Here is a 27,803-nt window from a genome sequence, read left to right on the forward strand (position 1 = left end):
TTGTTATGACAGGTAATATTTTAGTCCGTTCTAATTTGGCCTTTGAAAACCAAATTCCTCGCACGAACAATAAATACGATAAAAAGTAAGTTTACTTTGGGCAGAACAGTGATACGTGCACATACACTTAAACTTGATTTTATTAAATAGAAGGGGAAAGACGGTATTAAATGTCATTCCTCATATCATAAGTGCATTTTCGCACTTGCTCATTCTACTTAATAAAATTAGATTCAGGGGTGTGTGTAACCCTAGCACGGTTCTGCTGAAAGTTAACTTCTGGTCAACAGTACATACTGGTATTAAAACGAATCCAGAATTGAACAAAGACTGTAATCTGATCTCCGACGAATCATGAGCATGTATTAAACAATTACCAATATGATGGTACCTAGGAAAAAATACTTTACCTTTTCCTTCACTTTTACTCTCGAAATTGAAACAGCCATTGTAGCCTACAATATTTACAGTTTTTACAACAAAATCACAAGGAAGGATTGGCTGTCGATTTCACTTTGAATTAAGCTGAAGCGTGACTTATCTAACACTGTCTTTAGAAATTAACAATAATTTCCAGCGTACCTCACTTTAGAATAGTGAAGTAATAGGAGGTTGGTTTACATCGGATAACGTCTTTTTCAGTTGGTTTGTCGGTAGCAGCATGATGTCCACTTTTTATCTAGCTGAAGGCATACTTTTCTGCGTTGAAAGAAGTAATGTGTGGCCCATTAATGTTTATGGAAAGAAGAAATTCGAGTTTTTTTTCTTCAGATAAATTGTTTCTAGCCTCAGATGCTGTAAATTTAAGTCGGAAAAGCCTCTCTCGCACTCTGCAGAAGAAACTAAAAGCAATTCTATGAACAATTTTTCGGGAAGCAATTCGCGACGATAAACATACTGAAAAAAAAAACCATAAAGAATCGCTACTAAAACATGAAGTTGAATCATTGCACTTCAAAACAGTTTATAGTTTAAGAATGGGGAAAAATATCTTCCCAGACTGGGAAGACTGAATTAAACCTGGAGACAGGGAAGTCAAAATTTAGAAGGGGGGAAATTCCCAGGCTTCCCTGGCTACAAATAAATCACTGCGTTAGCCCCTCTGTTCAAATCGGAAATGGTTCAAGTTATCCATTTTTCTGGTTTCAAAATTTTCATCATTTTTTCAATGGTATTTGCAATGGATACAATTTGTCAATCGTCCCGCATCACTATATCAAAACCGAAAGTAGTTGAATTTATTAGTACTTTTGGTAACAGATTTTCATAGAGAAAAACTGTAAAAAATATAGAGAAGTGTTTATTTGCGATCGATTCAGCGTCCCGAGGATAGATTTCCTCTTCCCTTAACCATCTATTCAAGTTGGAAGTGCTTCAAATTAACAATTTTGTCAATATTTATCTCCATAGAAGAAAAAGAGCAAGAGATAGATAGTAATGCTTTTTTCGTTTTTAAATATGGATTCGGCATCCAAGGAACAGGTTCTATCTTTGATCTTGTTACTCTATTGCAACCAGTAGTTATAGACGTGCTCCTTCAAGTTTGAATATTGAATTCGCATAGTTCGGAAGTTTTCACTGTGGAACGATATTAACTGGGATATTTGTACTAATACCTCGTGTAATACATGCTACAAGTTGGTACTCTTAGTCATAGGTTAGAAAATTGTAGCAATATAACAGATATTTGGCATAAGTTGTGTGAACTGTTAAGCAAAATATACCGCCTTCACCCTTTGTTCTTTAGTGCTACCAATTTAATCCTTTATACTGATTTTAACTATTATCCTACTACTAAAGCAATGCTGTTATTTAGTGTGTCGTTCAGTTAATGATGGATGTTTTAACCACATTAGGTCCTTACCATCCCGACATTTACCTTGCGTATATCAGATATTCCGCTCAACAGTTTAGCACTTGTTCACAAACATAAATATCTCACCTCTCAACTTCACCATGGTAGTTGTACTATTGTAAACAATTTTTCAGTGAGCTTAAAAACATTTCCTCATTTCCATATGTATGCAATACGTTGTCTGCTTCCATCCCTCTGCTAATTAGCTTATAAAGAAAAGCTAAAGATATTAGATCAGTGGAAAAGTGCAGGACTTACAAGCGTATGATCGAGAGTTCGATTCTCATTTGGGCCAAACATTTTGATATGTAAAGATACATTTCTTAATGCATGAATAATTATAGAATGTAATTACATTAAAATAAGTCAGTTTATAATAACATCAGCCGTGATATTATGCCAGAACAGATTTGTGGATTCAGGTAAAACCAATATAAAATTTTGAGACTTTTTTTCATCGGGATAATAATGCAGAAGTTATTTCTCACAGCTGCTGACACACTATGGGTGTCTGAATACGTGGTTTGACAGTAAGTTTACATCCAGAAAGCTGATGCCGTCGGTACTGACAGTGAGTAAGGCTTCGATGGGTGGTAGACACTCGCAATAACTTCCTATGCCAAAGAAAAAGCAACGCATTGCTGTGTAAACAACGTGTCATGAAGTTATTCTATTTTTTGTGCGAGCCTTACCTAACCCTAATCACCGCTACCTAATCACTATAAAAAAGCAATAAATAAATTATAACAAATATGAACAAATAGAAATCTGTCTCTGCATGGTTCATATCATTTTCCTTTTCTTGCATTAATTCCTATTTCTTAGAACTTAACGGGAATTGTTTCTGCCTATCTCGTGTTTCTCTAAATGCTAATCTTTCTTGCTCCAAATGGAGTTAGTTCATGTTTCAGGGCATGTTTGTACTGTCATGTTGGTTGTCCAACTGTCAGGCATACAGTGAAACAATTCTGCTGGAGAACAGAGCTATCATTTCTTATATCTTCAACTTATACATAATATTGTTTCTCACTGTACAAATAAGAACTTTCATTTATTAACGCAATATTTATTCCATTTTTCAGGCCCCCTGGAGTTGTGTGTACCCAACTAGGGAATGTAATGATCAAGATCAGAGTTGTCATCAAATATTTGTTCCGCCGAAAGTTACCGAGGCAAATTCAGGAGAAAATCACAAACACTACTGGGCTTTCCTCCGTCATATGCAGTGTTGAAGAAATGGGTGGTATAATTTAAGTAGCGATATCTCAATAGATGATGCTTTTAGGTCGTATTCATTGAACCTTCCTATGTCATCAAATTTGGTATTAATATCTACTTTTATTCTGTTGTTACAGGTATAGAAAAACAAGAGTAAGAAAAGTGAGACCAAATGAAGAACTTGAAGGCGAAAGCTGTTCGCGTATCTCCACAAGAAGGTTTAAAGCCGTAGAGGATCGCAGTCAACATGGTTGCTACTTTAGGTGGTGTGTCCTTCTTATGCCGCAGTGAAGAAATGGGCAGCCGAATTTAAGAGAGGAATCTTCATTGAAGCTAACACTCCATCAGGAAGGCCCATGGAAGCATTAACTCAGAACATTGAAAAATGCATGAATCATCATGAATGACTATCAGGCAGATTGCTGAGACAGTGGATTTATCTTCTGCATACGCACCGACTGAATTGTCACCTAGCATCTGGGAATGAGCAAGGTTTCCGCGGGATGGGTACTAAAACTTTTGACACCTGATGAAAAGGCCACCAGACGCAACATTTCAAGGGATAATATAAATCTCTTCCATACAAATTCAGATGACTTGCACTCTATTAAAAACAGCAGATGAGACCTGGATCCACCGTTACCAACCAGAGTCCGAACAAAGTTCCAAGCAGTGGAAACACTTTATCCTCCCTCCAAAGGCTTAGTCAGTATTCTCAGCTGGAAAAGTGATGGCTATAGTTTTCTCGGATTCGGAAGGGGTAGCAATAGTAGATTATCTTTTAAAGGGGCAAAAAGGGACTGGAGAGTATGCACGTCCTCTACGATAGCTGTGTGATAATATTCGGAAGAAGCGTCTTGAGAAACTGACAGCAGGTGACTTTTTAAGACAATGTTCCTAGCCGCATATCAGTCATTGCAATGGCAGCAATTCGCGATTAGGGATTTGCCTCCCACCCACCTCATTTGTCTGATTTGGCACCTTCTGATTTTCTCCTCTTTCCAAAGTTCAAAAAGGAGTTGGGAGGTACTAATTTTTGACACTGATTACATCATGCAAGCCGTAGATGAAATTTTACACACATTTGAGAGTTCATTTTTTTTTTTTAATCAGCGGCATTAACGCACTTGAACATTGATGGGCAAAATGTGTTGACTTGTCAGGGAGCTATGTTGAAACCCATAAACTCTCTGCTGCTCCGTTCATAGGTAGGCTTAGAACTTATGTAACAACCCTCGCACATTCGTGTTCGTATCGTATCATATGGAGTAGGAAGGTTTTGTCTTTCAATGTTCCTCTCCTTGAGTGGTGGGAACTTAAATAGAGGAAAATTACTCCGTCCTTTCTCCATATTAGTTACGGCATGATTTATATGTCTCTTCTGAGGAGCAATGTGCTAAATTGTTGTGGGTATCTTTAACTCAATTTTATTGTATATACAGTTATAAATAAAAATTTTGACCGCGAAAAGTTTCAATGTTAATATAAAAAATATTAATAGTATTCACTCTCTGATCCGACTGTTAGCTATTTTGATAAAACTTTCAACTATCAATGTACCTCTTTCTTGTCTTGAAATTTTCAATCCAGTGTACCATATTCACCCGTGTTTAGTTTATAATTTTTCAATGTTGTACAAGGGAAAGTCAAAAGTAAAGAGACTTTTGCAATTTCTCGCACTACGGTTTGGCAACACTACTAATACGCAGCGCTGAATTAGTGTCATCTGCAACACTCCTATGCCACGTGTCACTCTTATTCTCGCGTTAGTCGTTGGAGTGTAGCAAACCATTCAAGATGGCAGCTCCATTGTTGTTCTGCATTAAGGAAGAAATAAGGGGTGATTAGTTTTTTGTTTGCAGAAGGTATTAACCAGCAGAAATTATTCGTCGAATGCAAGTGCAGTATGATGATAGCTGTTTATCGTGAAGCAAGATCTATGAATGGATAGTTTCAAAGAGGGAAGAACTTCTTTATGTGATGAGGAAAGATCTGGCAGGCCGTCGACAGAAGACAATTTGAAAGTCGTTGAGGGTATGGTGATGAAAAAGACTAATCACAGTGGACGAGATCGCCAATACTTTACATATCGATGCAGGGCCGGATCCAGGATTCTCTGAAGGGGTGCACCAATAACTACCAGTACATTTGAATTAAATTTGAGTTTTTAAAAAATGCCTTTAAGGCATCTGTGATGTGAATTAGGAATTCCTTTGGAAATGCTGTGTCTGCTCTCGATGAATTCTTTTCCTTCAACTTTCAGAAAATTGACAAAATATTGATTTTGCAAAACTCGCTGCTAACTTCTCACTTTAGGTAGTGTATATTTACAACGAGAGGGGTGCACGTGCACCTTTGTACCCCCTAAATCCGGCCCTGGTTCTGTGTATTCCATCTTACACGACAGGCTAAATTTTCGGAAAGTGTGTGCAAGGTGGGTCCCGTAAGGCAAAGAAGTCAGTGCAGTGTAAGGCAAAAAGGTTAAACATCTCTCGCAAACATATGGACCGTTATCGTAGAGAGGGAGATGGATTTTTACAGCAAATAGTTACTGTAGATGAAACAGGTACATCACGAACCGGAAACTAAAGCTGTGAGCATAGTTTGGAAACACGCATCATCACAGAAGTTAAATTTACATGTCAAACATCAGCAGGTAAGATTAAGCTAACACTATTCTGGGACATGAAAGGTATGGCAGCCATTCATTTTATCCCAAGAGGCAAAACTGTGAACAGTGGGAACTATTGTGATGTGTTGTGAACTAAACTGAAACCTGCAATCAGGTCCAAACGTCGTGGAAAACTGCGAAAAGGTGTCATCCTGCAGAAAAAAAGGTTACGTCCCACGGCTACGCCGGTTAGGCTAAAGGAGATGGTGATGATGAGAGATGAGTGAAATGAAGAGTGGGAGGAAACGGGAGAACCCCGAGAAAACCCACGAGCACGATGTGTGTCCACCACAAAGTCCACACGGCGCGAGCTGGGATCGAACCAAGGACCCCAAGCACCGGAGGTGAACGCTCTACCATTGAGCCACCGCGCCCCCATCCTGCAGCAAGATAACGCTCGGCCACATTCTGCCAAACAGACGGCCGAAACAAAAAAGGAGTTGGAATTCGAATTGCTGGAACACCCGCTATACAATCCATGATGTAACAGAAAAATAAAGAAATCCTTAATTTGACAATACAGTTTATAAATTATTATTACCGTCGTAAAACAACATGTAATGTCTAAAATCGAAAAAAAGCAATAAAGTTAGGTGTGAACCAATTCAAATCGCATACATCGAAAGTGAGTTACAATTATACCCAGCTAGTAGTAGAGCGGCTGTGTCAGGGCTTAAAGTGAGCCGGAACGCTCCGACAAATCAGCCTTCTGTCGGAATTTAGTTCGTGTCCAACACTTGTCATTTTACAAACATTATGCATTAATTTTTAATTAATATTTTAGTTCCGTCTATGAAACGGCTATTAATGATTTATCAAACCAGATCAGGAACATGGATTATTTACTTTTATTATTGACTGTGCTCTGGCAAATCACTGTGAATAAGCATTCTGGCGAGGCGGCTATTCACTGAAGCCACTTTAAGTCCTGGGCAGTGTGTATGCCCAACGAGCAGTATTGAAAAGGTGGAACATGGGCACAAACTGTTCCGACCGGCCATCCCGACTGAGTGACTGAAGTTTAACCTGGTACCTTTTGTCAGGCCAGGATCGCTTTTTTCACTTCCTTTCCCCTCTATTTTCTTGGCCTGGTCAGTCACCTAAAGATCTTAATACAGTGAAACAAAAACATAAAATTAAGCAAAACGACGACGTGCTCGCTTCAGTTTAGTTCATAGATAACATTGGATGACTATCCTAATAAGCTTCAAAAATTGGGGCAGTCACCCCCTTGCCCCCCCCCCCAAGTTACGCCTATGAATGGATGCTCACTTGAATTGCTTTCAAGGCTGTTTCTGAGTGAATACTTTCTTCAAAATAATATTAAAAATTATAGAAAGATTTTCGAGATATTCGAGTCGAGTCGAGATTTTTACGAGCAGTCTCGACTCGTCTCGAATTTTACGAAGTGTCTCGACTCGTGCGCATCCCTAGTGACCTGAGAATGACAAGTATCACTTTAAGGAACATGTTAAAAGATTTGAAGGTGAAATCGTACCGGTCAAAGCTTCTGCACGAATATGACCCGGGACCGGCGCGTTGTGTTCTGTGAGTGGTTCTCATTCGGAACGAAGCTAACCGACTTCTGGAATGGAATTTTGTGGATAGACGAGTCCTCATTCAAGATGATCGGTGTAGAAGACAGACGATGCTGTTTACTGGAGTGATACCAATCACACGAAACTGTGACAGAAGAGTTAAACGTCCCTGGTGTAATTATTTGGAGTGGTGGTGTCATAAGATCACACTTTTTTTTATTTTTTAAAGAAACTGTTACCGGTGACACATCTTCAGATGTAAGAAGTTGTCATTCCAGAACTTGAAAATAGCTGCCATTACAAAAAACATTAAGTTTGCGTGGCAACATGATGAAGTACCGCCTCACTTTGGTGTTGAGGCATATCTTTGATCAATATTTCGATTAATGGATCGGTTGTCGTGGTACGACAGATTGACGACTCCGTTCAAGTGACCTTATGCCATGCGAGTTCTAAATGTGGAGTTGTCAAAACGAGTTGTTATCAGGGCAACTGCAGGACTGGGATCACTTGAAACAGCTAATCGAACAATAACCCGAGAGATTGGATAATAATCCTTGGTTATGTCATATTTGTAAATTAGTGTTGAAGAGATGTACACTCATGTCCATAATTATTGTCGCATGTCTATAAATATGTTGTTGTAGGAATATAATTTGATAATGAATTCGCACGATATTTCTTATAATATTGTTATGTGCACAATCGGCAAAGACATGTATGTAGCAAATTTCATGTCAAAAGAGCAGTAAATAAGAACAATAAAACGCAAATAAAACTGTATTGTCCATTTAGCAACATTTTGTTTTACTCATTCTAATTTTCGTATTTATAATTCTTTTCCTATGAAATTTACCACACATATAAATTTCCCGATTATACACATAGTATAAGTATTAAAAGTACCCTGCAAAATCATTATTAAATTATATTCTTAAAGAAGACAGTTGTAGATATGCGACAATCATTTTGGACATGAGTGTACATTGAACATGGTGGGAGATAGTTTGAACAATTTTTGTAATTACAACAAAAATTGTCAAGTCACCTAGTTTTATTTCTTCACATATTGGGAAAAGCAACTTTGTGTCCGTCTTGTATAAATAAAGCAGAATTACACAAGCATCTTACTGTAATTTTTGTTTCATGTCGATAAATAAAACTATTACTTTATGGTTTATTATACTTTATTTTGAATTACATCTTATATATAAGGAGCACATAATCTTATAAGTGTAAGGCTCTTAATCCGGTCCTGCCTGTACATAACTGCATAACCAAAGGACATATTGAAATTTAGATCGATTTATCGAACTTACCGTTCCTTAAGCACCGAGACTACATGAGATTAGGATATGCTGCTTGAAGTGGGATCCTAACCAGTACAAGTTTTATCCGATTTAAACACCCCAATGGAAATATCCAAAGTTTAAGCAGTAGGCCGTCTCATATAACTTAGGTGCTAATTGACATTTAAAAATTTTGTCATTAAAAAAAAAATTGAAATGGCGCGAATTTTACAACGAAAGGCCATTCGAAAGTATTCATAACAACTTACTTACCAAGATTTGTTGGTGGATTAAGCCTCCTTCCTTTAGCCGCTAAATTGCATCACTAAAAATTGATTATTTCATGCAGCCCTCCAAGATACTGAGGTTTGGTTAAGCCTTTTCAGTTCCTACACTATACTTGGATTTGAGTAATAAATCTGGTCTTTAATCGACTGAAAAGCAAGAAAAACAAGGCGGGAGAGAGAAAGCAAGTAATATTTGACACCAGCTCTATTCACGAACACTTCCAGAAGAGATGGTAATGAGACATATGGTAATTTGTGCTCTCGGTAAGTATTGTCGTCTACCGAGCGTGAGTTGAATTTTTGTCCTTTGCGTCCTTATGGAACACTGAGGTTATAAAGGACGAAACTTGCTATTAATGTGGGATCCAAACCACGACCAGAGCTTGAATTTGGTGCAATTGGCGAGTACACAGACCTCCTTGCAAGATAAACATTCACAGAATAGACCGTTCCTGGTTTTGTGCCTACTGTACTGTTCTATTTCAATCATGCGAAAGAGCTGGCAATTCCAGGCTTTATAAAAAGTACTGAGCTTTTGGAGGTTACTATTGAGAATACATATATATTTTCATTTGAAAACAACATTATGAGAACACACATGCACCATTTTGTTCGATCACCTTCTGCCATTTTCCTGCCGTTATAGAACTTCTGTGAATTCTGATCAAAAAGTTGTGACACGTGGTTTTAACAGGCTTCTTTAGAAAATAATACCATTCAAAGTGCTCTGTCGAGACCAAAACAAATGACAGTCAGACGTTACCAGGTCCATGCTATACGTCGGATGCATTAAAACCTCCCAGCCAAGTTCCCTGAATTTCTGACAGGTAGTTTAACATGTATGCGGTCAGTTCCGGCTATTCTTTCGAATTGCTAGATGCAATCGCGCTAATTGTTGACATTACAAGTCTGCGTCTATTTTTCTGCCTGATGGTAGTAGCTCGTGATGTAAGTTCCCTTTCCAACTCCATCAAACACACAAACTGGAGTTGCTTCTCACTTTGACCATGATCTATTTCGCATATTGTTGCTGAATGTGTGATGTTGAAATGTGTGTGTGATGGAATTGGAAGGGCATCGTACATAATAAGCTGCTGTTATCAGACAGAACGACAGACTCGGATCCGTCCACTTTTGATAATTCGTGAGCAACCGCTTCAGAAATGACTCAAGTTCATTATATTCCAACAGATTCGCAGATAAAAATTCGATTGAGTAAATGTTTTTCAAGTCAGATCTTGTGGCACCCAAACATCGAACTTCTTTTTGCAGGCAGCTTTCTTCAAATGGTTTAACACTGTTCGATGATAGATGTTGAGGCCATTGGCGATGTCATAACTGTTTACATGCCGGTCTTGCTCGATTTTCGCCAGAATATCATCCACTTTTTTGTGATTGGTCGCCTGCTGCGAGAAGTACCTTGGACTCGAAATTTCCAGAACGAAATCGACTGAACCATCTTGTGACTGTTGCTTCTGATAACGTATATTGCCCATAAAAAGTACAAATTTCTTCACGGTCTGCGCAGCATTTGTGCTTTGATCGAAATAAAACTAAAATGTAATGGTTTTATGGAAAGTTTACTGATTATTATGGCGTAATACCTTAGTCTGATTCTAACACTTTGCACATTTACTAGCTGCAACTGTCAGTTATGAAATATTAGATTGACCCACTAACTCACATACCCTAAGAATAGGGACACTTCCACTATGTCGAGCTTAAAAGGCTAAACACTTTTTAGACGACCTGATATAATTTGAAATTACTTAACGGCGACTTTTTTCCAGGGCTTCTAACCATCTATTCTAAGGGGAGGGGGGAACCATTCCCACTATGCATACTGATACGGCGTTTATACTGTATATCCCCTGTAGGCTACAGTGATGGCATGAGTCAAGATTTTGTTCAGGTCACTCAGTATCTGAGCTTCGTTTCTCAGACTCGGTGGCATTCGTCCTCCCACTTTTTAAGTACAGTTTGTGCAAGAAAATTTAAATTAAAGGTACAGGTCATCGCACTAAATTTTCATGCTCCAATTCCTCAAACTAAATCATGTGCTGCAATTAATAACTTTTCTTTTTTGTGTGTGTGAAACAACCAAAATAAGGAGTTTTCGAAACATTTCGCATAAAGAAATTTCACCCCTAAAAGTAAACTACATATTGTAGATTTTTCCGTAAGACTTTTTTTTTGGTCATATGTAAGGTTATTAATGAAATATTTATATATAAAATAAAATCCGCCAAGTCATATTTCACAGAAATGTCTAAAAACTCACCCCAAGAGTCAACTATCCCTTGTGGATATTCTCATGGAAGTTATTTATCCAGCTTTACAAGGATACTAATCGAAATATGAAATCTTTTGAGTAGTTTGAGAAAATAATCTTAAAAGAAACTCACCCCATGACTAAACCACCCCTTGTGAATTTTAAGCAACATTATAGAGTTATTAATGAAATATTTATGAAATGTGAACGATAACACCTGAGTCGTTTCTGAGGAAATCAGAAAAAAAATGACTCTCAAGAATAAACTACCTCTCATACGTTGTATTTTACAGGACAAATAAGTTATGTCATATTGTCAGGTTATTAATGGTATGTTTGTTTATGAAAAAATGAACAAAATCACCTGAGTAGTTTTCCAGAAAATCGTCGGTAAACTCAACTCCCAAGAGTAAACTAGCCCTTCTCGATTTTCCTCAGAAAAATGACCATCACACTGTGGGATATTATTCAAAAATTGATTTATGAAATATAAACAAAATCGTTAGAATAGTTTGAGAAAATCAAAAATTTTGATTTTCACCCTTCAGTAAACTACCCTTATTTTCAGGGGTAGGAATAACCTCACAAGAGAATTACATTAACCTTAAGTTTAAAATTTGGTCTCGACACGTTGAATGGTATGGTCTCTAGGCGAATATACATCAGGATGGAGAGCTGGACAATGTCGAAAAATGACTTTTTCGGTATGTATGGGCCATGAAACCTGTAAATCTGTTGAAATTTCGAGATTCCCCCTCCCCGGATCACTATACTTTCTTCTGCTCCTTCGTTGTTTGAAAGCAAAACTATTTGGGCTCAAATGTCTTTATATTTTAAGCGACAATTTTTTTTTCGGTAATTTCAGAGCCTCGCTGACATCTCTGATAAGAAAAATACGTGGCTGTTTTCCTGTGATTCTCACGGGTACAGTTGGCCACGAGATGAGACAACGCAAAAAAGGGGATCAAAATGAAGTACAAAAATATCCCCGCCTTCAATATTTTTTGTGGAAATATAACGAGTCTTTCCTGAAGAGGAAATATACTTCGGAAACTTATCTCCCAGTTTATTTTCCCACTGCAAGTTTACTGAGTTACGCTGCCTTCCATTAGTAGGCATTTTAGTCGGAAGTACGAAATGTAGTGACAAGTGACCAACATACGTAGTAACCAGTAGGCACCACTGTTTTATGCTTCCATCGTGAATTACATCTCATGGAGTTGAACAAAGGATCATGTGTATTACCACTTGCTACGACACTGATTCACCTATACACGTATGTCACTGCAGCCATTGAAGAATGTTCTAGACATTTAGGTAGTGATAGAAACATGATTTTATATAAACCTGTCCAGGAAGGTCGGTGAATGTTTCGAATTTCGAATGGATTGTTGTCTTAGGTGACGCAGTAATTACTGTCGTTCAAAGTAATCCCCGTTGATGGTAATGCACTTCTGGGAACAACTGTAAAAGTTCTGGAAACTCCTGGCGTACTTGTTTTTGCGGATGGCCTTTAGCTGAGTAGTAACATTACATTGGATGTCTGAAAACCTTTGGCTCTTCAGGGCTGATTTCAAGTCGGGGAAGAAGAAAGTCCGGGAGTACGGTGGGTGATTGAATAACAACTCCACTGTTAGCCAGGAACTGCTGTACCAGAAAGGCCAGGCATTGTCATGAATCAGTGTCCAGGCGCCTTGCTTAGCGTACTGGGGGCGTATCCGCTGGATCCTAGCAGCAATGTTTCAGTAGTGGTATTTAACCCCTTGCACTGAAATGACGAGTCTAGCTCGTCATGGCCTCCCGGTGCCAAATCGCACAATGACGAGCTACACTCGTAATAAAATTTAAACTATTGTAGCATCACCTATCTATAATACACTTTTATAACTTATACTTCAAGAAATTTGATGCAACGGAAGGAAATAAATAATATTGGAAGTAGTCGCTCTGTTTATCATAAAATTCAGAAAATAAATCGTAGTGGAAGGGGTTAACGTGGTGTCCTCAGGGAGAAATTCTTTATGGATGATACCCATTATGAGCACTGTCTTGATGCAGGATCTCTCACTTCGCATTTTCTTGCTTTTCAGCGACCCTGGACCTCGCCACTCCATACTTTGACGTTTGCCTTCGGGGACGTACCTCAGGCACCAGGTCTCGTCGAACGTGGCGATGATTTTCAGGAAATTTGGGTCTCGATCCGCCATGTCGATGAGGTATCCACAGGTGTCAAGCCCAAGTTGCATTTGTTCGGGCGTCAAAGTGTGGGACACGAGTCGGGAGCAAAGCTTGCGTCATTATGAGGTGGGTCGTCTCACGACCAATTCGAACTTCCTCCGCTGCACTCACACTGCCATAATGATGTTCCTGAGCCGTACGTTCTCCGAAGTCTGTGCAGTTGCAGGCCGGACAGTTCGGCAGGCTTCTTCCACGGTGTCCCACCCTTCTCAGAAACGTTAAAACTACTCGTAAACATACTTCAAGGTAACAGCATGTCGTTTGCATTTCATTAATCTCTTTAGCTGATTTTCCAAGTTTGAAACGGAACAGCGTATTTCTTCGCTGCTCCATTTTGGTATTAATTTTGGTTTCGACCGCGCGCACTACACCTTCACTCTACAATGTGCTGTTTTACACACGATAAGCACACTCGCAGCGCAACTGCTCGGGAACTTGTTCGAACATGTCTTGACCTGTGTGGCTGAAGCGCACTCTTACGACCGTGAATAGTATGACGTCATTCACCGAACTCTGGAAAGAGGTCGCATATATTATATGTCTTGTTTACACATAGATCGTACACCGAACATACAGAAAAACAAGAAAAGTTTTCCCTGTTTTGTGTGTGTAAATTATGTTTATTAATAACTGAACTTGAATAATCAATCCCTTAAGTTCAAAACACATGTAAACCACCTGCATTACGAAAAAAATATCTATGAATACTGTTGCATTTTGTTTCCCATACGTTCAGAGTCTGGAATAGACTCTTCGACTTTCTTATTTGGCGTAAGCACTACCACTTACCTACTAAGACTTCTAATTTCAGGAACTCTAACAATACAATATTGAAGCTTTGCTGTTAGATCACAAGAGTGATTGTTTTGCAAATAACGTTTGTCTTTCATCTGGTTCACAAGAAACAGTTTCTTGTAAGGAAGTTAGGCTGGATGTGTAGATTTCGCTTTCGGCCGATATTTTAATTTATCCCAGAAGTGGACAGGATTGAGGTTAGGATTCGGAGCAGACAAAGACAATCGTTGAACATTCACACCGTCGGCGTTACAATTTCGGAGTAGCAGTGATCCATACTGTGACTCAGAGCATTTTATTATACGCAATTGAACCAATAAAAGTTGTCAGGTTGAAATAGTTCTCTCCTTATATTGTCTAATTGCTCATTCTTGACGTTAACAAATAACTGACTTAATTTTATTTCACTACGAAGGAATTCCAAACAATTTCTAGGGAAAAACTATCGTATTAGTTTTAGTGATTTCCCTCTATTGGTGCTGATTAAAATTTGATGATAAAAGAAAAAAATGATACAGTACAGTTTTTGGACGCTGTGATTTACTGAAATTTTTCTTCCATTCCTATTGTGCACTTTGACACATCTGATTCAACACTACTAGAAAAACTGATTCAATTTTCACGAACAGGCACGTGTACTTCTGTAGGGTACTCAGAATTCCGTAAGACTATAAAATATCGTCCGATTCCGGAAGTGTATAAAATTCTAAAAGCTTTTGGTATGACCCCCTCCTATGTTAAGATCCGGAATATGAAAAATATAAGAAAGAACCCTACTCTGAGTACATAACTTAATACACTCATTTAAAATGTTAAGTTATTGTCTTCAGTGTTCAAACTTAGTATATAATTTTACATCAATTCCTTATAGTACACATTATTCAACGAAAAAGACAGCACTTATCATACTAAAGTTGTACATCACTAAGTTCCTGAGCATCAAGCGGAACTTACCACTGCATTCAAGAAACAGCATCTGAGTATGGGAATTACAGTCTTGTTAGAAATCTGGCCACCTACTTCTACTAAAATACCGCATGTACGAAAATATAGAATTTCAACTTGAAATAAAAAAAATTAACACCCACGGAAGGTTCATTTTTGCTTGATTTATTTCCAGATATAGTTCATATAGACACGAGTTCCAGATATAGTTCATATGGACACGAGAAAATTGTCTTTTAAAACACGTGGATAACCAGAGCTTTATGAACAAAATTATACATTCGATATCAATCCTTTATGATTAAGTATAATCAAATGGAAAGAAACATTCTGGTTTATTATTTTTTTTTTTTTTCAATTCTTCCTTGTATAAATGGTACATAGCCAGATCCTAGTTAATTGAAACTGGAAATCAAGAACATTGCACATTTTCTATGAAAAAGATAAAAATGCAAAATTATTGCTAATTCTTTGATCACTTGTACCATTATAATCAAGGTATACTAGGTTCTGTGAAACAAGGTACGAGCAAAGGTATCTATGGATTTCTAGATACCATACCATAGGTACGGCACGTCCTACGTAATAACTATTAACTATATCCTTCAAATTAATTACGTCGGAATTAGTACCTTGGATGAAAGAGAAAAATGGAGTGTACTAGTTATATTTTCGTACCTGATTTTCTGCATCAGAACTACATGATTGGGATTTAATTTACGACCGATTATTAGCAACGCAACCCCACTTCATCCATCTTACGTGCAAATATCGGAATAAAATTATGTTAATTATGTATAAGCATGAGTTATTTGCGCTAATATCTTTGTAATTTTATTTTTTCTTATACGATGAGACATTCAAATTAATAAGAGTAGCATTTCACATCACTAAAGATGCTTTTCAAGCTAGAAGATATGTAACGAAAAAGTACATCGCATCTCCAGTATGACAAGCGAATTGTTTTGCTTTTTATGACTGCACATTCTTCAAGGAAAATACTGTACATACCATCAGTGAAATGTACTATTAATTAAAAAATATAAGGTAAATAAAGTTGATTTTACTTTTAGTATGAAGTTCATTTTCCACTTTTTTTTTTCTTCAAAGAAACACTACACAGTCAACAATTAAGAAACAAATATCCAAATCACTTATAATGACTAAAAGTCTCAAGCGTGTTATAGTGAACTACTTGATGCTTACATATTTTTCAAATTCATCTATCTTTTATCATTGAAAACCATTCAAACATAAAAAAGGCCATATCTACAATTAGATAGAACTTACGTTAAACGAAGACTGTTGGAGCAACTTGAAAAGTGACAAATACTAATTAGATAGCAAATTAAGGATAAATACATGGAAACAGGCGAAATATGGAAAAGGAAGGAAACTCACACAGTACTGAGCTTACCAAATTACTTCATTAAGTGTTTATTTGTGTTTGTAACTTACGTTGCACATGGTTTACGAAGCAAATACAATTTATCTTTCCAAATATTAATAGTAATTACTCACCACCAATATGTGGCATGCAAAACTGTCAGCACCAAGTAGTTGTAAGAAGGGGGAATATCTTAACTGTACAAATTACATAAAAATTAAATGTAGTTTTCGTACAATCACGCACAGAACTTTAAAGACTTCCTGAATGATCTTTCAACATTATAAAATTAAACAAAAACTACAATAATAAATAAGAACAAAAGATGGCCATCTTAACAATTATTGTGTCCTATTACCTATTAATTTCTCCATCGCGTACTTCCTTTCCACATTACTTTCGCATATCAAACCCAACAGCAGCTTTTATGTTTAGTTACATTCCACCATATATCCTCATACTATGGAATGTCAATGCCATGCTAGTTTGTAGCGCAACACTAGTTCAATCTTGAAATATCACATATGTTCTATCTACAACTTGGTGTTCCTTTTTCAAAGGCTTGCAAAATTATTACCAATCTTCTTGATTAAAACAATAAAGACACTGTCATAATGGGCAAAAAAAATTTACTTCAAGAATAACTATGGGCATACTGTACAACTGAAAGAAATTCGTACCTTATCATACACACGTAGCTGTTTGCTCTCAACTATGAGCCATTTTGTTTTTAATTTACAGATGTGATCCTAGGCTTCCAATGCTTCATGGATATCTGGATTCATGAATCCACTGGCTACATGGGTACGCAAAGAACTCGAGTCCTCAAAACAAGTTTTTATAAAATTAAATAGCTCACAGTTCTCTTAACAATGCATTCTCCGTACACTGTTCCCAGTCTATATGAAACTTAGCACATCGGCTAAATAAATCACTGAAATGTGTTACTCAGTGTTTATTACCAAGTTTCACAAATAGTATGAATACACAAGATCCACTGGAAAATGGAAACTGGAGGGAAAATTATATGAATGTATGTAAACAATGAAATCACTATTAACACGTCCGCTGACTCAAAACAAAAATGGATTTTTTTTTTTTCCTTTTTTTCCCTTTTTAGCCAAATTGTACAAATACGAACATGTCCACATTGTGGACACTTCACAAATTGAGGTTTGTGATTCAAAAAAGGAAAGAACTTGATAAGTTAGCAGAGGAGACAAAGAGGAAAGAGGTCAAGTCTGTAGGATGAATATTGGGTCTACTGTACAGAAAAGGATCAGGTAAAAGTGAGGAACTTCCTGGCCCGGAGAAATCTGTGTTGCTACTCCACCCTTCTCACGTCTTCATGCTTCCCATCAGTATTCCATTATCACACTTGATATAAAAATTTTACACCTACATGACACAAGATTTACTTTGATGATTAAAAAAACACCAAATGTGTGCAAGTAAGGGGGAAAATCAAATTAATCAAGTCTTATTGTGTTTGATGTTTTTTTCTTTTTGATTTTTTAAAAAAAGGGGGAGGAAATGAAATACGCTCTGTCGGACAAAGAACACCAGTGTCAGGAAGTCCCTTTAGAAAACAGTACAGACAGCTGATTTAGGAAAGCCGGCCTGTTGACATCACATGGCATACTTGCGCGTCCATTCTCTTGCCAGTTCATTATATTTTTCCCTATCTGTTTTGTATATCCTAGCTATTTCGGGCACTAGTGGATCATCTGGATTTGGATCACACAACAAGGAGCAAATGGACAGCAGTACTGAAATAAAAGAAAAACATCACAATTTACAGTATCTCCCTTAAAACAACACTATTAGAAATATAAACAAAGTACTACATAGTAAATAACTGTACTTTCGATTATAAATATTAAATCACACCCATTTGTTAGGAACATTTTAGTACACAGACCTACCTACCCCTACTGTTGACTTGAACAGCAGCAACATGTACAATGTTTATAAACCATTTTGAATTTTCTCCCCCCTCCCCTCTCGATTCCTATTGTGAAGTCGGACGTAATGGTTTGTGCAAATTATTATGAGATCTTTATATGCGGCAAATAATATACGAGTGTGTGAAATCAACTGGCGAGATTTTGTTTGTGTGGGCTATGAAATAACATCGCATTTTTTTCCCTTCTATTTTTAGTTATACGTTTTTGCTTGTGGACTGAATTTAATAATCCTTTTTAGCACCGAGGCTATATAAGACATGGGCATACTATTTAACGTGGAATGCAAACTAAAGGGGCGTGTGCTGATCATTTAGCAACATGTAGCTCAAATTATGCATAAAGTAGTCTCAAACTAGGTAAAACTCAAACTGGTGCCATCAAGAATTTGCAGCGACTAGCTGTATAGGGGTAGGCAAATTGAAGTTCGACAGTAGGCAGAAAGTTCTTACCCTTATTGTATTAAGAGGAGTGCTACAACCAGAAAACTAGCACGCAGAAGCAGCAGCATGTAGGACAAAATCTAACACCAAGCTGTGATAAAGTTCCTCCAGCTTCAAAGACAATCGGCACAAACAATACACGAAGAGACTACATCTATGTATAGTGAGAGATGTCAATCTTGTAGCACAATGAAATATTGTAACAAAACTCATTGCGGCAGCACAATGCTACAGATTGACCTAGGAGCAAGTCGTGCTTCAATGGTTACAGACCCAAGCGTGATGTGGGAACATTAGTAGTGGATCCGTTCACACTATATTATATGGTATTCTGCATATGAGTAAAGTGCAGCGAAGTGGGTTCCCCTACTGTTGACTTAAATAGCAGCAACATGTACAATATTTATAAAGCATTTTGCAGTTATACTACAAGGACAAGGATGCTTTTGTAAACAAACCAGTGACTATGGACGAATGCTGGGTGTATCTATCTGACCTTGAAACCGAATAAATTAGTAAAACATGGAAATTTGATATCGTTTTCTACCTCTAAGCTGCAGCATTTATCCAACAGTCATGTTCGTGTTTCGAGATCATAAAGGTGTGATCTTGACAATACTTACAAAAAAAAGGGGGGGGGGGCTACAGTCACTGACTGATTTACAGATGAGAAAAAAGTTAATGTGTATAGAGAAGGACGCGTCCATGGACTAAACTGCAGCATTCTGATAGATCATGGTTAGGATAAGAACTTTCTGGTCTCTCCTCGTACAACGGGCTCAAAGTTCGTTACACAATCATGGTGTGCTACTGCGATTAAAATTCAGATATGTTTTTTCTTCTGTTATTAAAATATCCAAATATTAAGTTTTCAGTATTCGAATAATGAATTATTCGAATTTTAACAGTATCAGTGTGGCCCCTCTGTTCGCAATCCTCATATACAATTAATTGCTGGTCGATGCCAACACACCGTATGTGATGGATATCACCAAACTTAGTACGGGGGCTTATTTATTAGAATGTCGAAGGAAATTCGATGAAGGTCATGGTTTCCTTGTTGCCACATTTTTATTTTCGTGTTCTTTCTCGACTTTTTAAAAAACACATTAAATAAAAACAACAATAGTTACGAATTTTGCACTACGAACAGTTACAAAACCGCTCGTAGTACGTGTGTGCATCGCAGAATGCAACGCATTATATATACACAGGGTGTCCGGTGAGGAAATGCAAAGATTTTGGGAGGTGATAGGGGAACTCATTCTAAGCCAAAATGCCTATATGAACATAGGGTCTAATCCCCTTCGTTTCGGAGATAGGGGTGAAAGTAAGTTTTTGCCGCTTGCACTTCTCAAGTTCCGTGTGAAAGCTGATAGAACACCCTGTGGTTGGTTTTATGTTAAGTATTATACCTCGTTTTAAAGCTACTGAAACAGGCTTTCAGACGGTATACAGATTGTCCACGCACTGCATACAAGAGGAAAATAATGGAGGGAACATTTTTGAATTGTGCTATAAAATTACCTTTTTCAAACAATTTTTCGCCATTCTTGGGTGGAAACACTGGCAATAGAGTAGCAGGATCTAATTGAGGGGAAACGATGCTGTATACCACAAACCCAGGTGAAATGTGAATTTAGTGTCTTTATTAGAAAGCCGAGAACATTTCTTACTAATCACTATTACAAGATTCGAATTTGCTATAGATTATAGTGGTTACGAATGTTAAACGCGTGTTTAAGCAAAAGTGGGAATACAATTCTATTCTCTAACATTGACAGCTCTACATTTATATCCAAGAACAATGTTATAATCGTGTGAACAATAGACGGCAGCAGCAAAGTCCGCGTGAAGTGAAGTACTCGTACAGTTGTCGAGACCAGAGCATCCAGTGCAGTACAGTTGTCGAAGGCGGTAAATAATTATTTCCAGTGCACGCCAACATTCTGATCGTCTCACGTACAAGCAGAGATGTTGCCACGGTTCGGCCCAAATTCCTGGAAATGTTTTGGCATACCTTCTATTATAAGCTGCGTACCGCAACTCACCAGCTTGAAAGTTCCCTTTGCTATTTTGTGTCGTGGATTCATGTGATAGCTGGAGTGTCGAGACCGTTAGTAAGTGTAGTACAGTGCGTGTTTGTAGACTGTGAACGAAGTTGGTGTGGTGACTGTAAAGACGGTGTAGTACTAGAATGCCGTTCCAATACACACACGCGGAATATGCAGATATGATGTATGTCTACGGGTTTTGTGATGGTAATGCCAAAGGTGCTGTGGATGAACACCAACGTAGATTTCCTGGCCGCAGAGTTCCTAATGCACGCGTCTTCACAAACGTGTATACTAAACTGCGTGAAACTGGTGAGCTTCCCAGCGTGAACTTAACGTCGGAACGACCTTCAAAATACACCCCTGAGCAAGAAGACAACGTTACTGAAGCTGCAACGCAATGTCCAACAACCAGCGTTCGGAGACTTGCTACTCAACATCAACTTCCACGTACGTATGTGCATGATGTGCTTCGAGGAGAGGGGCTGTATCCGTTCCACATTTAAAGAGTGCAACATCTCCATCCAGGAGACAGGGAACTACGTGTTGCTTTTTCTCAATGGGTACAGGAGCATACGAATGTTTTGCCATTCATTTTGTTCACTGATGAGGCCACTTTCACAAGGAATGGGATAAACAACACCTGCAACTGGCATTGTTGAAGTTAGGAAAATCCGAGAGCAATCACTGTTAGACAATATCAGGAACGATTTTCTGTCAACGTTTGGGCGGGATTCTTTGTGACCAGATAATCGGTCCCTTTGTGTTGTCCCAGCGTTTGACTGGTGACTTATTTGCATTTCCTGCACCACGAATTGCCGGTACTGCTGGAAGATGTGAATTTGGAAACTCGGGTGTCTATGTACTTCCAGCACGACGGGGCTCCCTCCCATGCCACACGACGTGTATGTGACTATCTTGACTCCAAGTTTCCTAATCGTTGCATAGGTCGCGGAAGACGCAGGTCGCTGATTCACTGGCCACCCCTCTCCCCGGATCTTACACCTGTGGTTTTTTGCTTGTGGGGGTGGTTGAAGGACATTGTGTACAGACGGAGGGCCAACTCACGAGAAGACTTACTCCAGAATATTCAACAGGCATTCAATACCGTCAAAGAGCGACGAGCAGACATCCATTGGGCAACAATGCATGTCCTGAGGCGCACTGCAAAGTGCATTCAGGAGAAAAGTGATATCTTTGAAAATGTGCTGCACGCTCCAAATAATAATGTTGAAGATGAACGCTAGTAGTATTACGTCTGGGTCTGCCCTCGTGCCTGCCATTGTATTCAACTACATTCCTATTGTGCTCTAATTAATGCACTTTTCGACGATTATTAAACTCTTAAGTATTACAATGGTATTAATCCACATGATTGTAGATTGACTCTTGTAAGGTCCCACAATTCTTCGAATAATACAGTAATACCAATAACATTCCAATAAGGGGCATAATTACTGTATAAGTGTTCAATCAACACAATTGTTTGGTTCCAGTAGAAATCTTTCTTTTACGATTAAATTCTTTCGTAAGCATTTTTCTCTGCTTTCTAATGAAGACACTAAATTGACATTTCACCTGGGTTTGTGGTATACACCATCATTTTCCCCCAATTAGATCCTGCTACTCTATTCCCAGCGTTTCCACCCAAGAATGGCGAAAAATTGTTTGAAAAAGGGAATTTTATAGCGCAATTCGAAAATGTTCCCTCCATTATTTCCCTCTTGTATGCAGTACATGGACAATCTGTATACCGTCTGAAAGCCTGTTTCAGTAGCTTTAAAACTAGGTATAATACTTAACGTAAAAGCAATCACAGGGCGTTCTATAAGCTTTCACACGGAACTTGAGAAGTGCAAGCGGCAAAAACTTACTTTCACCCCTATCTCCGAAACGAAGGGGATTAGACCCTATGTTCATATAGGCATTTTGGCTTAGAATGACCTCCCTTATCACCTCCCAAAATCTTTACATTTCCTCACCGGACACTCTTGTATATATATATATATATATATATATATATATATATATATATATATATATATATATATATATATATATATATATATATATATATATATATTCAAACTCCAATCCACTACAAATCGGCCGTAGATTTTACGACAGAGAGACAGTGTGACAACGTATTATATGGAAATAAAGCATCTCAATGAGTTTTCGAATGCAAGATAAATTAGGGCGTAAAGCAGTTATTTCCACCTGCGGTTATGCTCGATATCACGACCCCGACTATAAACTATAGCCCGACACAGAAGTTTCCATTGGAGTATGCTTCTGTTTAGAGAAATCTGATCAAGCTTGGGCCACTCCTTGCAAACTTTCCACAAGCCAGTTAGTGTGTGTGGGCGACGTAATCACTCGCTTCAAACACCCAAAAGCACAAACGTCCATTGGTGTAGCGTCGGGAGATTTGACAGGGATGTCTGAATATGGGATAGCATGGATTCCAGTTTCATGCGCTTTGCGGGCCATGTATGCCACAGTTGTTCGAGCCGTGTGGCTGGCTGCTTTGTCTATGAATGAAGACTTTCGATACCTAAGCACCACACAACGACGGAATATGCTGCCAGTACAATGGCTCCAGAATGTGTTATCGATAGTTTACTGTGTTAATTTTCACATTTCGTGCAACTCTCTGCAGGGGAAGTTTCCCTTTATGGCGAAAATCTGCAACCACCATGAAGCCACGGGGAAAACTTTCGCGGTACGTGCAGACCCAATTGGCATGGTCCTTGGCATCCTTTGGATGATAGTAAATGGCTCGAGCCCGCTTAGAGTTTGACAAATAGATCCAGGCCTCGTCTAACGTGACCACATATTTCTATTTGTCACCCGCTAAATACCGTTTATAGAGCCGTTTGCAAATGGACCCTGCGTTCCCGGATGTGTGGCTGTGAGTGTGTGAAAGGCGTAAATCCTGGCTGATTATCCTCTGCACAGTTCTGGATCTTCTAACACTCCTGGAAATGTCCCTTTGTGGCAACGGATTCTGCTGGGTCACCAACTTCTGCACTTATCGAATCACATCTATTGTACGTTTGGGACGGAGTTGTTTCCATGCCACTGCTCACACCCGCTTCCTCTGGCTGTGCATTTTTGTTGCGTTTGAGTACATTGGCAATAAATACCCTTCTTGGAAATGGTGAAACTCCTGGACGAACACTGTTTCACAATTGCACTGCAGCTGTATCTGATGTCGGAAAGAACGGTGATGTATCCCTCCCAGAACGGGGTCACTTTTGGAGGCATTTTACACTCGGAGCACTCCACTTCCTGCTACCGAATCCTCCACACAACTGGTTCTGATTGCTCTGCTGTGCTTACTGTGTGCGATTCTAGCGCCCCTGGCGGACGTTCCACTTCGTTTCCATAAATTTAGAGCGACCTTCAGTATATACTGTAGCACGTGTTTAGTAATTATTAATTTCCTTATTAAAAGCAGCTATTTGTATGTTCCAAATCGTGAAATATTGCTGAAGCGTCATGTCAGATGCACATTCAAGAAAAAATGTGTTGTGAAACGAATAAGGGAACACTGACAAAAGAAGGGGAAATATAGCCAAGTTACAATCAGTTTTTTTTTTTCAATATACTGCTTCATCTTGGAAAGACTTGAGGCAATGCCGTATAAAACACTGACGGGTGGGTGGTTTTAGAAGGGGGAGGTTGTCTGTTGGTGATATTTGAGTCCTGTTTTGTGGTTTCCGGGCAAAGGGATAGAGTCTGATATTGTGAAACTGTACATCAGGAAAACTAACTTAAAAAAAATACCTTTAGAGGCGCAATCACTCAGTCGAGCGCGTACTGAAAAGAGGAAAGCCAGCCAAAGCAAGGCAGAGAAACAGGAGAGGATGTGGAGAAATATGCCTGAGTGCATTGACTGTCACAATGTTGGAGAGGCCTTTGTCTAATATGTGATCGAATGAATACGCGCTACAACGTTTCGTTGCATTGCTCGCAGTACTGAATCTCGGCTCTCTTGTTCTCTGGTCAATATATGACCAGCTTAATTTGTTTTCCATAGTCTTCCCGACGTAGTTCATTGCGAGAGATCGGACGTTTGGAAATCAGGGTACTGGCAGGTTAGCTATCATGATACCGATCTCATTCAAGAATTTCTGCCTACACAATACGTCATCAATCTTCCTACTAACACGATGATTCCATGCGGTTTGTAGTTTTCCTTCAAGCTGAAATTGCCAATCAAGAGAATCTCTTTTCGAACCAGCGAAGAGATATGCTGAAGTATTTCTTAGACATCACTTGAGAACTTACGAAATTATTTCCAACAATGTACAAACTATTGGAACAAGGGACCTACTTGTAAAGAAATTAAAGTATTAAGTTCACACTTTTTTTACTCTACTGGAAAAGGCTGAATGGTTTTTGATCGAATTTTAGGGGCTCCACAAAATAGATTAATTTGTGTTCGTTCCGTCACACCGAAAAGTATAAATTGTACAGTCCGCAGCAAAAAACCTGCAACATGAGTATTTAAGTTTATTGTGAAACTACCTGTAACAGCCCAGCGAATCAGCATAACGTCTAAGTGACACGAATCACGCCAGGAGAAACCTCGGCGTCCTCCCCTGCACACTTATTTTGGAGCAAAAGACTTCGTCGTTTCACAATAAATTTACATGCTTATGTTGCAGGTTTTCTTTTTGCTGCAGACTGTACATACGGCTGCACACCAAAAGTACGTGCCATTTTGTTCTAAAGTTACATTTTTTGTCATTTCAGGAAGCAACTGCGCCATCGAAGACCTCCATTCTTCGTCTCTAAGCAGTGCAGATTTTGTTTACTAGGTGGAAGCAGTTGTGTCACAGTGTCTGAATGAGTAAGATGTTTTTCTGATATCACCCGGGGACATGGAATTTTTGGTTGAAGAGTAACGGGTAATTATGAAATTTTTCATCGCAGCTGGACGTTGTACAGCCGTTATTCATTGACAATTGAAAGGTGTATGTGGAGACAGTATTCTTGCAGAAAACACTGTTAGGAAGTGAGTGCGTGAATTCAAGGCAGGGCGAACGAATGTGAAAGATGTGGTCTGCACATCCAAAACCAAAACCAGGATCAACTCACGCTAATATTGCCCATGTTGAAAATTTCATAATGGAAGATAGGCGTGTCACAATACAGGATATTTGTGATACAATGAGGCTAACAATGGCAACAGAAGAACGAATAATTGCAAACGAACTGAGCTTAAGGAAAGTTTCTTCTTGCTGGGTTCCACAAATGCTTTATCAATACGCAGGTTCAAAACGCAGTTTCTTAAGTGTTGAGACAATGGATAAATCACAGATTCCATTATTCAACCCACAAACAAAAAGTGGGTCGATCCAGTGGAAATGTGCAGATTCACGTCCCCCTCCGAGAAACTTTGTCAGGTGAAATCCAGTGAGAAAGTGTTGTATGCTATCTTCTCGAATTCCCAGGGAATGATGATGTCACACTGATCCGACAGGCCACAATTACGGGCAAATATTTTCGTACACTTTTGGATACACAATTATTGTCAAAATTGACTAAGAAACGACAACAAATGGCAAAGGGCAATTTCATCCTCCACATGGACAACGCACCGCCACACCGTGCTAATGTGACCTCATTCTCGACTGATCACAGTATTGAACTACTGAACTTCTGCCACATCCACTCTCTCACCAAATTTAGCTCCGAGTGATTTCAGGTTGTTCCCAAACCTCAAGGATTCTCTTCATAGGTGTCACTTTGTCAGTAGATCATTCCTGGGAAGTGTTATTTTCCAGTATCTGAAACATACCTCCAAAGATGACTAAGCCACATGTTACACTAAATGGACGGAGCGATGGCAGCTTGTACTGATAAAGAGGAAGCGTTTATTGAGAAACTAACACAGGTTATTTCCATTTCCCTTCCTTGTTCTTGGAAATTAGAACGAAATAACACGTACTTTTAGTGTGTAACTCTTAAATACACTATGTAGGAATGGCGTTTTTATAATAATAAATGTAGGTACAAATTTTTGCCATTACATTGAGTTTTACAAGTAGTAAATTAGAAACTAAGTAAATGTTGCATATACAGTATAGGTATATCTGAGGATCCATTCGTATTGAAGTTAAAAGCCTTTCGGAATTTTCTAACGAATATTCCTATACCCGCAGGTCACATGAAACATTTTAGTCTACATCCACACACAAAAGTTAACCCAATGTAGGTATATGTTCAGGATATTCCATAATTAAAATTAGATAAAAATGTATACTATAGCGATCATTATGAAAATTACAATATGAAGTGGACTAAAACGAGAACTTTAAGAAGTGTTATTTACATCTATAACTTGATCGTTCTCAGGTAGTAATTGGTAGTCCTTATATCCAACTATTTAACTTGTAAGGGGCATAATAACTGTATTCTTCAAAAAGGAACATCGCTATTGGAAATTTGCCAAGGTGCCATGGTTGGTCATGGAGGAGAGGCGAGGACGGTTATTGCAGATTTGAGCATCGTGAAGAACCATGTCGAATAAAGTTTGGCGTATTATGCTATGGAGGTGACTAACGGGATGATTACAGCACAGATTCAAGAAAAACTTATAGTGTCACATCATGAACAATTAAACAGGTTGCTTCAACGTGGTTTGCACGCTTGTGCCTATACTGAGTGTTACATAATCAGATAATACTATACTGACACTAATAGGTAGCTTGTGTACTATTAATGCAACACAGGACAGACCTATCATGATTTCCAGCTAGTGATTTCCGTCTGTGGAACTGATCATCGGCACCATATTCGATGGCGTGTTAGAGAAAGGTTCCATCCTACTGAG

At 38.5% G+C, this 27,803-nt stretch overlaps 1 protein-coding gene across 1 annotated transcript in view; it reads right to left on the reverse strand.

Annotated features, from left to right (window-relative positions):
• Positions 1-16,529: 16,529 nt before the first annotated feature.
• The window catches only part of eff (ubiquitin-conjugating enzyme E2 eff), a 114,802-nt gene continuing 103,528 nt past the window's right edge, over positions 16,530-27,803 (reverse strand). The window contains exon 6 of the mRNA XM_081726913.1: positions 16,530-18,264. Coding sequence (XP_081583039.1) covers positions 18,125-18,264 — 140 coding nt within the window. The 3' untranslated portion in view covers positions 16,530-18,124. The remainder of the gene's footprint in view (positions 18,265-27,803) is intronic.

The sequence above is a fragment of the Thermobia domestica genome, chromosome 1, assembly GCF_964235325.1.
Source record: "Thermobia domestica chromosome 1, izTheDome1.hap1.1, whole genome shotgun sequence".
NCBI lineage: Eukaryota > Metazoa > Arthropoda > Insecta > Zygentoma > Lepismatidae > Thermobia > Thermobia domestica.